General features: G+C 42.2%; 2 protein-coding genes across 2 annotated transcripts; both read left to right on the forward strand.

Moving 5' to 3' along the window:
• Nucleotides 1-8,672: 8,672 nt before the first annotated feature.
• On the forward strand, nucleotides 8,673-10,445 carry LOC136706727 (F-box only protein 24-like). The gene is made up of 5 exons (XM_066680330.1): nucleotides 8,673-8,811; nucleotides 8,905-8,985; nucleotides 9,199-9,382; nucleotides 9,502-9,757; nucleotides 10,362-10,445. Exons 1-5 carry the CDS (start codon nucleotides 8,746-8,748, stop codon nucleotides 10,414-10,416), a joined length of 642 nt encoding a protein of 213 aa, XP_066536427.1. The 5' UTR covers nucleotides 8,673-8,745; the 3' UTR covers nucleotides 10,417-10,445.
• A 34-nt stretch (nucleotides 10,446-10,479) lies between these two features.
• Nucleotides 10,480-14,698, forward strand: LOC136706658 (F-box only protein 24-like). The gene is made up of 6 exons (XM_066680252.1): nucleotides 10,480-10,599; nucleotides 11,377-11,535; nucleotides 11,908-12,029; nucleotides 12,225-12,356; nucleotides 12,711-12,881; nucleotides 14,360-14,698. The coding sequence occupies exons 2-6, from the start codon at nucleotides 11,397-11,399 to the stop codon at nucleotides 14,696-14,698; spliced, it is 903 nt and encodes a 300-aa protein (XP_066536349.1). The 5' UTR covers nucleotides 10,480-10,599; nucleotides 11,377-11,396.
• The last annotated feature ends 849 nt before the right edge of the window (nucleotides 14,699-15,547 follow it).

Here is a 15,547-nt window from a genome sequence, read left to right on the forward strand (position 1 = left end):
CTAGATACCCCAGCGGCAGAATGCCTGCGCTCTAACGCTCTGTTTAAGCGCTTGGAGGCAGACGGACTTGCAGTACCCCCATGTCAAGTTTTTGTGGCGCAATTCTCTGCTGCCTTTCGTAGTGAGAGAGCATACCTTCTGACAGATACGGCTTGCATGCTATCTTCCATATGCGGAGCGGCTGACTGCGGTTTTGCGAACATACGCCTATGCCCCAGTGTGGCCTCAACGGTGGTTTCACCAGATGAGGCTCTTCGTCAGGAGCCCCGCTGCCCCAGTGTGGAATGCAGACGCATGGACGTAATGGTTGTTAAACTGCATAATTCAGCGACGTGGCTGGGTAGGCTGCTCAACACGCTATGCATACTGCTCAAAGCCCTTCAGAACCCTCCCGCTACTGCAGAGGACCCAACCGCTCCAGAAGAATTACTGAATCTGGCTCTTTTAACGGATGGCTATATGACCCATGATACTGGACGGCTTGTGGCGACAAGTCTACATGCTCGACGTCAAGTGTGGCTGGCCCAGTCCTTGCTACCCAAGCCATTCCGTGCCACTCTATGATTAGTACCCCTGGCTCCTGGTTATCTCTTTGGCCCTGCAGCCAATGAAGCCCTGGAGCGCTGCTCATCCCTCACAGAAGCACAGAAACTTCATGGTGTGGGACAATCACAGAGCTTTCGTCACCCACCTCACAGAGTGCGGAGTCCTGACCGGGAATGGCAGATTAGCACTCCAGCTCCCCAGGTGCGCCCAGGCGATTCCACAGTTCCTGTGCCGGCCCCTAGGCGGCATGCATGGCCCCCTTGCCTTGACGCTGTCATGCCTTGGCCGGTGACTGGACCCCTCCTTGCTTTCCATCAAGCTTATTGGGACAAGATGGTCTCAGATCCATGTGTCCTCAGGATCATGTCGAGGGTTTACAGTCTGCAGTTTCGCCGCCGGCCACCCCTAAGTTCTTGCTCAGTGTTTACCAGAGTTCAAGACCCACACCGGGCAGCAAGGCTCTCCCAGGAAGTTTGAGTTCTCCTGGACAAGTGAGCCAAAGTTAGTGGACCCTCAGGTTTTTTACTCTGTTTACTTTGTGGTTCCCAAAAAGAATGGTGGGCTCAGATCCATTTTAGACCTCCGGCGGCTAAATGCCTATTTAAATGTTCTACCGTTCCGAATGCTGCACACAGCGGTCACCCTTCGTATGATTGCAGACGCCTACTTTCATGGTCCCATGCTCCGGAGCACAGGTGTTTCCTCTGGTTTCCCTTCAATCAGAAGGTGTACCAATTTCGTGTCTTACCAATCGGCCTCTCCTTGGCTCCCAGGGTTATCACAAGGTGCGTACGTGCCGCTCTCTTCCCACTTATGGCACAGGGACTGAAAGTTCTACCTTGGCTCGTGTGCGCCCCGACAGAACAGCATGCACACATAGACACACTCCAGTTGCTGCAGCACACACAGGCACTGGAGTTCACTGTAAAGTGGGGCAAGTGCGTGCTCACTCCGACCCAAACCATCACCTTTCTGGGAATGGTACTGGACTCATGCCTTATGAGAGCATCCCTCCCTCGTGTTCGTGCTCGACCCATACCCTGCGCCATCCACTGCTTGAAACTAGGACGCAAGGTCCGGTTTTAGGATCTCTTGCGGCTGCAGGGAATGCTTACCGCAGCCTCGCAGGTGGTGGCACTGGGGAGGCTCCACGTCTGACCCTTTCGTATGTGGATCACCAGGTTAAGGCTGGACGCAGTGCATCACAGGCATTTTCTTGTCCACATTTCAGAAGAATGTGTTTCTGCCCTGAACATATGGACCTCGATCACCTTCCTCCAGTCAGGTGTCAAGCTGGGGTGCATCCCCTCCCGCAGGGAAGTGATTACCACGGATGCATCCCCCACTGGCTGGGGGGCAGTATATCATCACAGAGCAGTTCAGGGACTCTGGTCCAACTAGCAGGCCCAGAGCCACATCAACACGCTGTAGCTGCGGGCAATATGGCTTGCCCTGAGACATTTTCTTCCCATGCTCCAAGGGAGGCATGTCTTGGTACGCTCGGACAACATGTCAGCAGTGTATTATGTGAATCACTTTGGCGGAAAGAGATCCTACAAGCTTCTGAGGATTGCACAGGGTCTGTGGACATGGGCTTACCCAAGATTCCTGTCTCTCAGAGCGGCACACGTGGCTGGCTCCTCCAACAACGTTGCGGACACCCTCTCCCGCTACACCATACACCCAGGACGGTGGAGACTGCATCCCGAGGTGATTCAGTCAGTGTGGAAGTTGTTCGGGAAAGCTCAGGTGGATCTCAGGTGGACACCACGCATTGCCCCCTGTGGTTTTCCGAAGAGTCGCAAGACAGCTCACTGGGTGAGGATGCCCTAGCCCATGACTGGCCGAGGGCACTACTCTATACTTTTCCTCCCTTTCCACTACTTCCAGCTCTCTTGGACAGAGTACGCTGGGAAAATCATCGGGTCCTCTTGGTGGCACCTCGATGGCCATACCAGCCATGGTTTCCTCTTCTGCTTTCCCTGGTTCAAGGTACACCAAGGGAGCTACCGAGTCATACAGTTCTGCTCTCACAACTGAGAGGACAGGTGGTGCACCCCCAGCTGGAACGGCTTCGACTGTGGCTGTGGCCCTTAGGCCCCCCACTGGGCTAGAGTCGTGTTTTCCCCAGGTGCAACACACTATTGATAATTCTAGGGCCCCCTCTACTCGTGCCCTTTACAAGGGCAGATGGAAGTTTTTTGAGGCCTGGTGCGCTGGCCAAGGTTTGGACCCGCATTCATGCACGCTACAGACAGTTCTGTCCTTCTTGCAGTCACAACTGAATGAAGGGAAGTCTCCCTCTACACTTAAGGTGTACGTGGCCGCGTTGTCGCACCACTTGGTGCTTTCCGATGGTGTTTCATTGGGTTCTCAGGAATTGATTATTTCCTTCTTGAAGGGGGCGAGACGACTGGTCCTGCCTCGTACACTTCGGTCTCCACCTTGGGACCTTTCACTGGTGCTAGACAGCCTTTGTCAGGCACCTTTTGAGCCATTGGAACAGGCAAGCCTCAAGTGGGTCTCCCTGAAGACTGCTTTTTTACTAGCTGTCTGCACAGTTAAGCGGAGGTGTGAGCTCCAAGCTATGTCCGTCAGCCCCTTATGCCTGAAGTGGGGCATAAATGATTCTAGCATCAGGTTGAGGCTGAACACTGCCTTCCTGCCTAAGATTTTGGAACCTGCCTTTGTGATTCAGGCCATTGACCTCCCCGCCTACACAGACCATTCTGATGCAAGGTGGTCCTTACTTTGCCCTGTGTGTGCCCTTAGGGCCTATGTAATCGCTACGGCTAATGTAAGGAAGACCGATCAGCTGTTTGTTTGCTTCTCTGCCGCCAAGCTGGGGATGGCACTGTCTAAGCAACGACTGTCCCATTGGCTTGTGGACGTTATTTGAGGGGCTTATGAGGCTGCAAGCCACCAGATGCCCTACCATGTCACAGGCCATTCTGTCCGGGGTGTTGCAACTTCCTGGGCTGCACTCTGAGGTGTTTCCTTGCAGGAGATATGCATGGCGGCTACATGGTCCACACCGTGCACCTTCTCCCAATTTTACAGTGTGAACATCGCAGCGGCGGAGGGGCTGTCTACAGCAGTTCTATCCTGGGTCGCAGATTGTCAATAATCCTCCTCGTGACACCGTTGGTACACATCATCCACTTTTGGCACCACCCTGGCTGTCAGGAGATATGAAACATAATGCTGGTTAGGTATGTAATCGTGGTTATGTGAATAGTGGATGACCGCCAGGGTTCCTGGTCACTCGGAGAGGCGAGAAGATCCAGGTCCCTGAGGCAATACAGCGTGATCCAAGCAGTTATATACTGTGTGGGATTCTCACGCTGTGTCACGTGAGTGACTTTGTTGGCATACGCTCTCGGTTGGCCGTGGCACAGCAGGGATACATGCACTTTTGGCACAGCCCTGGCGGTCATCCACTATTCACATAACCACGGTTACATACATAACCAGCGTTATTTTTTGTTACAAATAATTCCAGGCTTAGTTAAGAAAATTGAAATAAAGATATGTTGTTTCCTTAAAATGTTTAGCATTCAAATTAATATTTACTCTTTTTCAGTTCATAAATTCTATGATTTAAAAACAGTATTAAGGAAAACGTTAAGCAGAAGAACAAGACGAAAATCTGTGGCTGATGCTACAGAACATATTCTTTTCTGCAAGGACAAGCCTTGGTTTGAAGAAAGATTTATCAACTCATATAAAGGTATGCCTGAATATTACTACATTTACAATAATTACAATTATAAATATTAAACCTAAGGGTTACATGTGTGTGGGGTGGGGAAGGACATTTCTTGTAGCTTTAAAAGGTTTTGGTTCTAAAATTTTATTACTGTTACAAGAAAAAAAGTTCAAAAGGTTAAATTTCACATACACTAATTGTCTTAAGAGTTTGTGAAGGTGTAACTGTTAAGTTGTATTTGTGGGACAGGAAAACATCTACAGGTTTGCAACTCCTGAGGAGATTTTCTCTGTGACTTCAAATTATAATAATACACGTGTGACTATTTTCTCCAGTACAGATTTCACTGTCACCGGTGCTCACCAAATATACCTCCATAGTGGCACACTTTCAAAAGGAAAGAAGCATATTCTATCTTTCTGTGGTATATTTATTGTGGCGTACAAATGCAGCCGATTACAGTTTTGCGACAAGATGGTCTCAGATCCATGTGTCCTCAGGACCATGTCGAGGGGTTACAGTCTGCAGTTTCGCCGCCGGCCACCCCTAAGTTCTTGCTCAGTGTTTACCAGAGTTCAAGACCCACACCGGGCAGCAAGGCTCTCCCAGGAAGTTTGAGTTCTCCTGGACAAGTGAGCCATAGTTAGTGGACCCTCAGGATTTTTACTCTGTTTACTTTGTGGTTCCCAAAAAGAATGGTGGGCTCAGACCCATTTTAGACCTCCGGCGGCTAAATGCCTATTTAAATGTTCTACTGTTCCGAATGCTGCACACAGCAGTCATCCTTCGTGCGATTGCAGACGCCTACTTTCATGGTCCCATTGCTCCGGAGCACAGGTGTTTCCTCTGGTTTCCCTTGTTAAGTTGTATTTGTGGGAGAGGAAAACATCTACAGGTTTGCAACTCCTGAGGAGATTTTCTCTGTGACTTCAAATTATAATAATACACGTGTGACTATTTTCTCCAGTACAGATTTCACTGTACTGGAGTCACACTTGATTCAAGTCACACTTGAATACCAAGGACAACTTATTTCTCAAAAAGAGAGTTCAGAGAGACAAAAAAAATATACAGAAAAACAAAATCGGTTTTTGTTTGACTTTAAATGCAATGGGAGTAGCTGGTGGTAAGTGGCTGCCTGTTATTTAGGATATTCTAGCTTTCCTTCTTTTAGGAAATCCTAGCTGAGTTAATTTCTAACAGATAAAATAAACTTACTGAATATGAATAAATGATGAATACCTCATACTGACATTTATTTAAGAGTCATACTTAAGTAGTTGTAATTTTAGCACTTGGTGGTATAATTAAATATATCTGAATTTCCTTTTTCAGCATAGATGCTGCCAAAGAAGATTGGACTTTAGGACGATTAGTAAATGATGATCACAAAAATGCAAATTGTAAAATAAAAAAAATACTGCTTAAAGGCAAGCCATATTTGTGCTTATTTGCTATGAAGGACATAGACCCAGGGCAGGAAATAACGTACAGTTATGGAGACAGTCCCTGGCCTTGGCGTTTACTGGTGAGTTTATATGATATTTTTTATGAAAATATGGAACACTTTCTAAAAATGCAAAAAAGCAAAATCTGTAACTTGTTAATTAGATTTAAAGGACAGGGAAAAGATTTTCATTAAATATTTTTTGTATAATTTATGTAATATTATTTCAACTAAACTATTTGTTAAATATATATAAAAAAATTGGAATTGGAAATTTGCTGTCTGCAACACACAGGGGACAGAACCAAGTTTACTACTGTTACATTTACTTTTAATTATACTGTTTAATCATTTGGGAACTGAGGATATTAAACTAATAAAGTTTTGCAAGTGGAATGTTTGCCCATTCTGATATGATACAAGCTGCTCAACAGCCCATGGTCACTGTTGCCTGATTCTCATTATCATGATTACCATAGGAGACAGATCTAGAACACAGGCAGGTTAAGCTCACGCTGTTGCAGCACATACCAAATGAGGCATGGCATCATCCTGCTGAAATAACCATAGACTTCCTGGGGAAATATCTCATCATTTATCTCTAAAAATAGTAATGTTCACATCCACATCAATAGAAGCTACTCACATATGCAAGTCATCCATGCACTAGTCACTGATGCCCTAGGAGAGGTGTAGGATTTTGCCCCTGTCGTTGATAAAATTTGGATGGTCCATTGTGACAGTGACACAGAAAACATGATTAATTTGGATTTTTCATTAGGTACAGTAGATTTTGAAATATACTGTATAGAACACTATATATTTTTACAATAATTCCCTTAAAAGTCTGGCACAAAGTGGTGAGAACCAACACATCTTTGCTTAAAAACAGTGGAAGCTTTTGACCCAGTACAGATCTACACTCTTGTTACCAGCTCACCTGCTTTTTATGAAATGCTTTAAGATTAAAATATATCTTGAGTGTCTATACATATTGTCCCTTTAAAATCTTGTCTCTGTGCCTGTGTTGAAAGCAGCCAATTGTATATTTTTTTTATATTTACAAAATAAAAAAAAAATTAAGTAATTAGAAACACGTCTAAACACGTCTTAAACATTCTAGACTTTAACACTTGAACACTGATTAAGACAATTTCTGTGTTCTCTTACATGTCCGTCGTATATACATTGTCCATTTTAAAGATGACCAAAACTAACAAATTGTCCAATGAATCTCAGTGTACTTCAGGACCTGATGAGCATAATATACTCACCATTGGGGCGCACAGTTAAGCATGTTGAAGCATATTGACATGCAGCAAAATAGTAGTTTTGATCAAATATTACCATGTTTGGAATTCATGTGTTATATATTAAGCAATATCTGTATGTCCAGGCCATATTTTATATTTGGGAGTGAGGGATGTTCAAGTTGCTTCTGTTAGTCCTTATTGTTGTAATTTGTTTTCCATGAGCAATGAAGGTAAGCAGTATGAAATGTCTGTTGACTGGTCTTTGTCTCACACCTTGCAGGACAAAAACATTAACAAATCACCTGAAGGTCCGGATCTTTGGGTGATTTCTCACGAGCGGAGAGCAGAAATCATGGCAGCACACGTAGAAATAGGTTGTCCATACACTCTATTTGGACAGCTATTTATAAACTAAGTTTAATAATAATATTAAATAACTGTCCTAATAATGATGCTGCAAGACTTTTCTGGGGTAAAATGTTTTGACCTGAGGGAAATCTCAAATGTCCTGACATTGGACTGTACCAGAAATGGGGTGTGTGTTGTGTAATTTTGCCTCTTGGCGTAAATCACTTTGAATAATTTACTGTTGATCCTTGTTTTAAATTATTATCTTTTGATGTGACAAAATAATTTATTTGCTTATTTCAATATATTAGTACACATTAAATCTACTGAAACAGATTGAAGTGCAAGATATTTCCATTGGACATGTATTTTAAACTATATGTTGATTACTGTATTTCTAAAGAACATAATTTAGACTTTTGTCTGAATATTAACCTTTAGAGCTGGGCGATATGAGCGCAAATCAATGTCACGATTAATTGTACATTTTACCACGATTATGTGATAAATCGTTAATGAACGGTTATTACGTTTGTGTATTTTTGACCCTCATAGTTCAGTGACGAGGCTTGTACTGTAAATATGCTCCAGTATTAAAGCTGGGATATTTTTTCTAACGTTTCTCAGCATTTACATTTGACTTAGTTTTTTATTCAGTGTCATCCTAATTACAGTCTAAACACAGCACATCCAAACCACAGACACCGTGTTTTTCTTTGGTATGAGCTATTTGGTCAGCCTCGGCATATAGTTTGCTTCCATGTGGCGGATAGCAGCAGAGACACGTGACTACTGCTTGGTAGCGTGGTTTTAAAGGGACAGTCCATGAACACACAGTGGGGACATAACAGAATAAAAATGATAATAATCGATATAGACAAGATTAAGTTGATAAGAAATTCTGAATGCTGATTTTGATTAATTTCCAATTAATTGCCCAGCCCTATTAACATTTAACATAGGCCTAAACACTTGTTTGAATACTGTCACTGTTTATTAATATTACTGTTATTAAACAAACAGAGACTAAGAGTATGTGGACAGAGTAATGTGATATTTCACAGCTGTAATTTTCCACATATGTTTCAAATTTCTTGTTTTATTCACGATCAGCAGGGTGTTCAAATACTTTAGGAGGCATTATAATCCAGCTGTAGAGATTAACTTGCCTTTCATACATTTAATTTCATATGCAGTGACAGCCCTGTTATGAGTCTAAACACCCAAGTTTTATCATAAAATGCTGACATCAACAATTTAGGACATTTACCAGACTCCCACTGAGCCTCAGTCATGAGGTCATAATCACATGTCATCATAAAGTTATTAGAACTCTAGGACAGAGTTTCCTCAGTGATCCATGGACAGATGCTCTGACAGGCTGCACAGACACATCTCTGCTTTATAACTGGCAAATTTAATCTTAAAAAAGAAAAGAAACAATGAAGAGAAAACATAAACTACATCATGTCGAACAACATTGTAGGAATTTTACAGCACCACCTGTTGTAAGTAACAGAAATAGAGTATACTCCACAAAGAAACATTAAAAATAATGTGATACATGTTTCAGCAAGTTAACATTTTTCAACAATTAATAGCTTAAAAAGAGGAGAACTGAGACTCCGCCTGACCTAAAAGAAACTCCAGCCATCTCAATCCTGTCATTGCCACCTGAAGTGGTAAGATATAAAAATGTCAATAAAATCCCTATACTTTTTTCATAATGTAGCAAAATACACTTGGTTTAGATTTACATAGTTGTTTACAGAAAAATCCAGTTTGCTTAGATCTTTGCCTTTCTTTACCTAAATCATTGTTGTGGGGACAAAATATGCTTACGGTTTATAGGTTAATTTATTTATTTTCGTGTGTGCATTTGTGTGTTTCTCCAGCTTGAGAACATTCTCTGTAGGCTCCCAGTCTCTGATGTGATTTCTTTGGGATCCACTTGCCATTATTTATACGAGACAAGCCTTAGTCGGCTGCTTTGGAAGAATCTGTACTTTCAGAATGTGACTAGTCCTGTTCCCAGCAACAATGATAAAACCAACTGGAGGAGGCTGACCATCCTAAAGAGTAGGTTTTATGGGATACAAGGGGCTTAGTGGTTAAACTGACAATTACAATACATTAAGTTTGAAAGATACCATTGACTATATTAATCATCTCAACTGTAATGTCTCTTCTACCTGTAGTGAGCCAGGGCCTTGTCCTACAGCGTCTTAACAGTGGTGTAAGATCCCACTGTAGGCAGAACCATCTGACAATAACCCAGACACTGAATACACCCATGGCATTGGGCTTCCGTAGGGTGATGCCCATTCTGAACTACACACTTCTCTGGGACTATAACGGCACCATCTTTGTCTTCCATACCCTGACAGGGAATTGGACATTCATGAGGCCCTTCGGCACTGACCACTGTTCTGTACTGTGCTATCATGCCAAAGAGTTAAGTAGTGGAATAATGGTTCTTTAAATGTATGGTTCTGTAAAATAATGAGCTATACATATACATATTTTTCTTGTACTGTACATCCAAGCTAAGAACTATTTTGGAATCTTAATTTTCTTTCTCAAAGGCAGCTCAAGAAATTAATGAATTTATTCATTGTCTGTAAGCGCTTATCCAGTTCAGGGTTGCGGTAGGTCTGGAGCCTACCCAGAATAACTGGGCGCAAAGCAGGAACATACCCTGGAGGGGGCACGCATACACCCACCCACACACACACCCCTACGGACACCTCTGAGTCCCCAGTCCACCTACCAACATGTGTTTTTGGTTCGTGGGAGGAAACCAGAGCACCTGAAGGAAACACACGTGGATACAGGGAGAACACACCAAACTCCTCACAGTCACCCGGAGCAGGACTTGAACCCACAACCTCTGGACCCACTGTGACCCTAAACTGGATAAGCTGTTACAGATAATGAATGAATGAATGAATGTAACATAGTCACTGTAGACAGCCATAGTTCAAACAACGGGCAATGGCCCTTAAATGGTGTCCATGGTACCTACATGTAAGCTTGCTGTTTCTTCTCTCTGTTCTAGTTTGCCGTTGACCCCCGCAGTAATCCCATACACCGCAAGTTTATCTATGTGCTAGTGAGGCAGGAGATCTCAAGCAATCCCCCAGAGGGCACAGGACCCCAGACCTGCGATTATGTGGATGTGTACCAGTGGAACACCCATGAGAGAGTCTGTCGTTTGAGTTTTGACCCCTCTTTCAGCTTCACTCAAATCCGCCTAACCGGACTGGAGAATAAACGCACCATCCTGCTGCTAAATGGTCAGTTGCAGGTCATATGATGTACTGTAATGTTTATTTGACCTTTCCCACTAAATTTACCAGCATGAACCTGCTTTGATGGACAACTGTACACAGCTGAAGTAAAATTACATCAATTTAAACACTGTAATGGGTAATTTAAAGCTGTATATCATCGCTATATATATATATATATATATATATATATATATATATAGCGGTTGTGGAGGCTGTGGATTCGAGTCCTGCCCCGGGTGACTGACTGTGAGGGGTTTGGTGTGTTCTTCATGTGTTTGCGTGGGTTTCCTCCGGGTGCTCCGGTTTCCTCTGGGTGCTAATGTTTTCTCCCACGGTCCAAAAACACACATTGGGAGGTGGATTGGCAACTCAAAAGTGTTCATAGGTGTGAGTGACTGTGACTGTATGTGTGTGTTGCCCTGTGAAGGACTGTTGCCCCCTCCAGGGGCCTGTATTCTCGCCTTGCGCCCAGTGATTCAGGGTATATCCAGATGTTGATTCAATCTAAAGATATTATTTTTTTTGTGAGCTTTGGTACAGACATAAAAATGCCAGTGTGTTATGAGTATTTCCTTATGTTTGCATTCAGTGGCATTTAGCAAACTCTTGGCATTTATCTAATATTTCCTTTGGAGTGTTCATTTGTAAAGTGTGGTGGTGGTGTTACAATCAGTTATTCACACTGCAATAAACGCATGATTAAATTGATTTGTACATTTTAATGCCCTACTTATCAGCTTGGTATACTGAGAGGCTTTATTTATTTATATTTTCCCTCAGATGATGGACAAGTATACTCCATGAGCCTGAATGAGAATGAGCTTAATATTTCTCGCAGCTATTCCACACAACTTGAGCTCAAAAGCATTAGCCAACAATTGCCAGACCATCCAATCAAACAGATCCATACCAGTCTCAACAGCATTCTGTATGTTACAGGTAAGGCCCTGTACTTTCAAACATTGCTTGAGTACCTGAAGGGAATGATTGTTATCAACATAACTGAGTAACTAGAATAACTAGCACTTCATGCTTAACTCCATGGAGGCTATTATGTACAATAGATTAAAATATAAAAATATTACTAATTATAGTCTATGGAAAATAACAATATTCTTTAACAACATTATTGATGTAGTTAGGTTAAATATATGAAGCATAAATGTCTGTAAATTGCATTTATAATATATAAATATAGCCCACATTCTACCTTTTATATATTAAGTATGTACAGCAATGTAACAAAATCAGTGGTAATTATGCATTGAAGCAATAAAAACAAATCCTGTCTTTTTCCTGTTTGTCTTGTAGTTAATGGCTCAGTCTTCACTGAAGTGCATACCCGTACGGTCTTCCATAACATGTTTGGATCTTATGCAGAATATGACCAAAGTGATGTGCAAACCTTTTTTCCAGTCATGCTCACACATAAGGTATAACCCCTTCACATAAACCATAAAGCTGGTATTCCACTCGGGACTTTTTAAGATGTTAATGACTAGAACAAATTTGCAGTGAATGCAGATCAGATCTCACTGACTGATATTACAACATTCTTATTGTATTACTAACATTCAAAATTGTATTTATTTGGTTAATCCTTGCATCATCTTACCTGTGTTCTGTAGGTGGTGAAATGCTCTCTGGGTTTGATGCACTTGTGTTTGCTGGATAACCATGGAAGACTCTTCATGCAGGGCAGTAACCGTTATGGCCAGTTAGGCACTGGAGACAAAATCGATCAGGGCGAGCCCACTATGGTATTTTGTTCAGCTGTAATTTCTAGTTAATATAAACAAAAGATTTGCAGTTATATGGAAGTGTTTGGACACCTTGTGGATTTCCAATGTAGCAATAATTTAACATATGACCTAAAAGGGGGGAAAAAAACTTTGTTAAAGCATTTATTTCTGCAAGTGTTAGTGCACAGTTTCTATTTGTACATAAAACATCATGTTTTTATACTGGCCTAATTCATATTTTTCCGATATGTTGAATTCAGTAATAAACAGAAGAGTGCTGTTTAAGAAACATATTGTACTTATTTCAATGAGATAATCAACCAACCATTTGATTTGACCAGGACATGAAGGCTCAGTGTCCCTCTGTCTTAGGTATTGGTATCCATGGCTCCAGTGGATGTGTGGTGTGGACTGAACCACACACTGGTCCTGATGGAGACTCAATCTGGAGATAAGCAAGTGCAGGGCTGTGGCTGTGGATCAAGAGGCAGATTACCTGGATGCCCGGAAGGCAGCCCTGTGTTTGTGACACTCAATATTGAAGTGAGTTCTCTTTATAAATTAGAGTTCACTGACCGATCACTTGATTAGGAATACCTACCCTGTATCTACACTCATTGTCCATTCTCTCAGCTCCACTAACCAGCACTTTGTAGCGCTACATCTACAGACTGCAGTCCACCTGTTTCTCTGCATACTTTCTTAACCTCATTTCACTCCCACAGGACCACCACAGAGCAGGGATGATTTGAGTTTTAGATGCTTTTCAGTTTTGCAGTGACACTGATGTTGTGGTGGTGTGATAGTGTGTGTTGTGCTGGTATCAGTGGATCAGACACAGCAGGGATGTTCTAGATTTTAAAGCCTTCAGTGTCACTGCTGGACTAACAATTGTCCGCAAACCAAAAAATATCCAGCCAACAGCGTTTTGTGTCCACTGAAGGACTAGAGGACGACCAACAAACCACATAAACTGTGCAGACAAGCTACTGTCTGTGACTTTACAGGCACATGGGTGACCAACGAGGTAGGTGTGTCTAACAGAGTGGACAGTGACTGGCCCATACAAGGTAGCTGTTAATCCAGTGATCGGTCAGTTTATATCTACATGTTTCTCACAATTTCCTTGGAGGAATTACACTTGCAATAATATTTAAGTATATATAATTATTATATTTCTGTTTGCAAAAATAATTTTGCTTTCTATTTATGTATATCATGGATTAAATCTGGGTGGCATGGTGGGCAGCAGGTAGTGTCGCAGTCACACAGCTCCAGGGACCTGGAGGTTGTGGGTTTGAGTCCCGCTCCGGGTGACTGTCTGTGAGGAGTTGGTGTGTTCTCCCCGTGTCTGCGTGGGTTTCCTCCGGGTACTCGGGTTTCCTCCCACAGTCCAAAAACACACGTTGGTAGGTGGATTGGCGACTCAAAAGTGTCCGTAGGTGTGTGTGTATGAGGGTGTGTGTTTCCCTGTGAAGGACGGGCGCCCCCTCCAGGGGGTATTCCCGCCTTGCGCCCAATGAATCCAGGGAGGCTCTGGACCCACCGTGACCCTGAACTGGATAAGCGCTTACAGATAATGAATGAATGGATTAAATCTGCATGATTTCTGTTTTTAAAGAAATATATAAACTTACCTTTCCCTGCTAAATAGAACTGTATACACAACATTAGTGCAACATTCAGAACCCGTGTGTAAATATATAGGGACATTACTGAGAAAAAGAAATAATAAATAACAAAGGACCCTGACGTCAACATGTGTTTGGGATTGTTGTAAGAAGCAGACTTAGTTGTAAAATTTCTAAGACTGAACTTGTCAGGTTGGAAAAAATACCATTTTTAAGAGAAGCTGCAATAAAAACAAAAACAACAACAATGACAAAAAAGATGTGTGTTACTGTCTCTGACTGCTGCATGTGCTAAAAAGATTGAAATGCAACACAGAAATAGTCGCTTCAAAGCATATACACCATTGGGTAATCAAGCATGGTTAACATATGTATCTTTCTCTTTTTTAGGCCCCACGCACTGCTACATCTCTTTGCTCCTCTAGAGAATGCCTTTACCTCATTTGTTCTCATGATGTTGATGAACCTCCTGCAATTTGCTACATTCCTCCTGGAGTGGAGGATGAAGATCATGAGAGACAACAGGAGGAAGAGATTCAGCAACTGCAAAGTTACCTTTGTCTATTGGAAAGATATGACAGCACCAAAATGCAGATTGCCACACTGCAGACTGCTATCAATCAGCACCTGACTGGCCTAAGTGGTCTCCATAGGGCCTTCCTTGACACAGCACTGACCATAGTCCGTCAAAGCTCCACAACAGCGGCACAGCAGCTGTCAAATGAATAAATGAATGTAATTCACCTTGGGCTAAATATAGCCCGATACAAATGTGTATTTTGCCAATAATGTGACAAATGCACAAAATAAAAATGTTTTTGTGTCTTTTAACCATATGAAGTTTTTTTTTTTGTGAATTGTCAGTACACTTGCCAGAAGGATACACACCAACGTTGTCAGGACACATGGTGTCTAAGTACTAAGTACTAATTTTTTAACTCTAATGAGGGTCAAAGAGGGGTAAGGGTGTCGAGATTTGGCTCAAAAGGGTGACCGCTCGCAGTGGTCACTTGAGGAACTGCAGCAAAAGTAACGAGCTCTTTGGAAGTGAGGTCAGCATAAAATGGCTTCCAGTGATCTTCAACTCGTGGCGCCTGCGGATATGAGTTGAAAATCAGAGCTTAATTGGCTCTCTGATTGGTTAGTGGAACCACACCTATTTTGGTTTGAGAGCTTCGCGACATAAAAACAGGTCCCATTTTTCCCGGGAAACTGAGCAGTGGACATGCGATAAGCTTTTAAATGGTAAGTTAATGCATTTTTATTGCATAATTTTGAAGTTATGTAAAATACGTTTACAATTAAAAATTCATTTTTTTCTTATTTATTTAATACATTTGAAGTGGTTCTGTGGTTAAATAATCTATTTATTTATTTATTTGATTAATTAATTAATTAATATATACGTTTGTTGGACTTTTATTTTTAACCAGGCACATACCTAGACGTTTTAGAGTGCACAGGTTTTAAGCTGGGGGAATAGAATTTTGTTAAGTCTGTTAATGCTGGTCTTTCAAGGAGGGGAAGCTCAATTTCGCCCTACATCATAAAATGTCTCGGTTTATTTATAGATAAATT

The sequence above is a fragment of the Hoplias malabaricus genome, chromosome 9, assembly GCF_029633855.1.
Source record: "Hoplias malabaricus isolate fHopMal1 chromosome 9, fHopMal1.hap1, whole genome shotgun sequence".
Classification (NCBI taxonomy): Eukaryota; Metazoa; Chordata; class Actinopteri; order Characiformes; family Erythrinidae; genus Hoplias; species Hoplias malabaricus.

Coding starts and splice junctions, on each gene's coding strand:
- LOC136706727 (XM_066680330.1), top strand. CDS start 8,746: ATGAAGAGAAAACATAAACTACATCATGTCGAACAACATTGTAGGAAT. Junction 8,986..9,198: donor TGTCATTGCCACCTGAAGTG/GTAAGATATAAA, acceptor GTGTTTCTCCAG/CTTGAGAACATTCTCTGTAG. Junction 9,758..10,361: donor CTGTGCTATCATGCCAAAGA/GTTAAGTAGTGG, acceptor TCTCTGTTCTAG/TTTGCCGTTGACCCCCGCAG.
- LOC136706658 (XM_066680252.1), top strand. CDS start 11,397: ATGAGCCTGAATGAGAATGAGCTTAATATTTCTCGCAGCTATTCCACA. Junction 11,536..11,907: donor CAGCATTCTGTATGTTACAG/GTAAGGCCCTGT, acceptor TTTGTCTTGTAG/TTAATGGCTCAGTCTTCACT. Junction 12,357..12,710: donor ATCAGGGCGAGCCCACTATG/GTATTTTGTTCA, acceptor CCTCTGTCTTAG/GTATTGGTATCCATGGCTCC.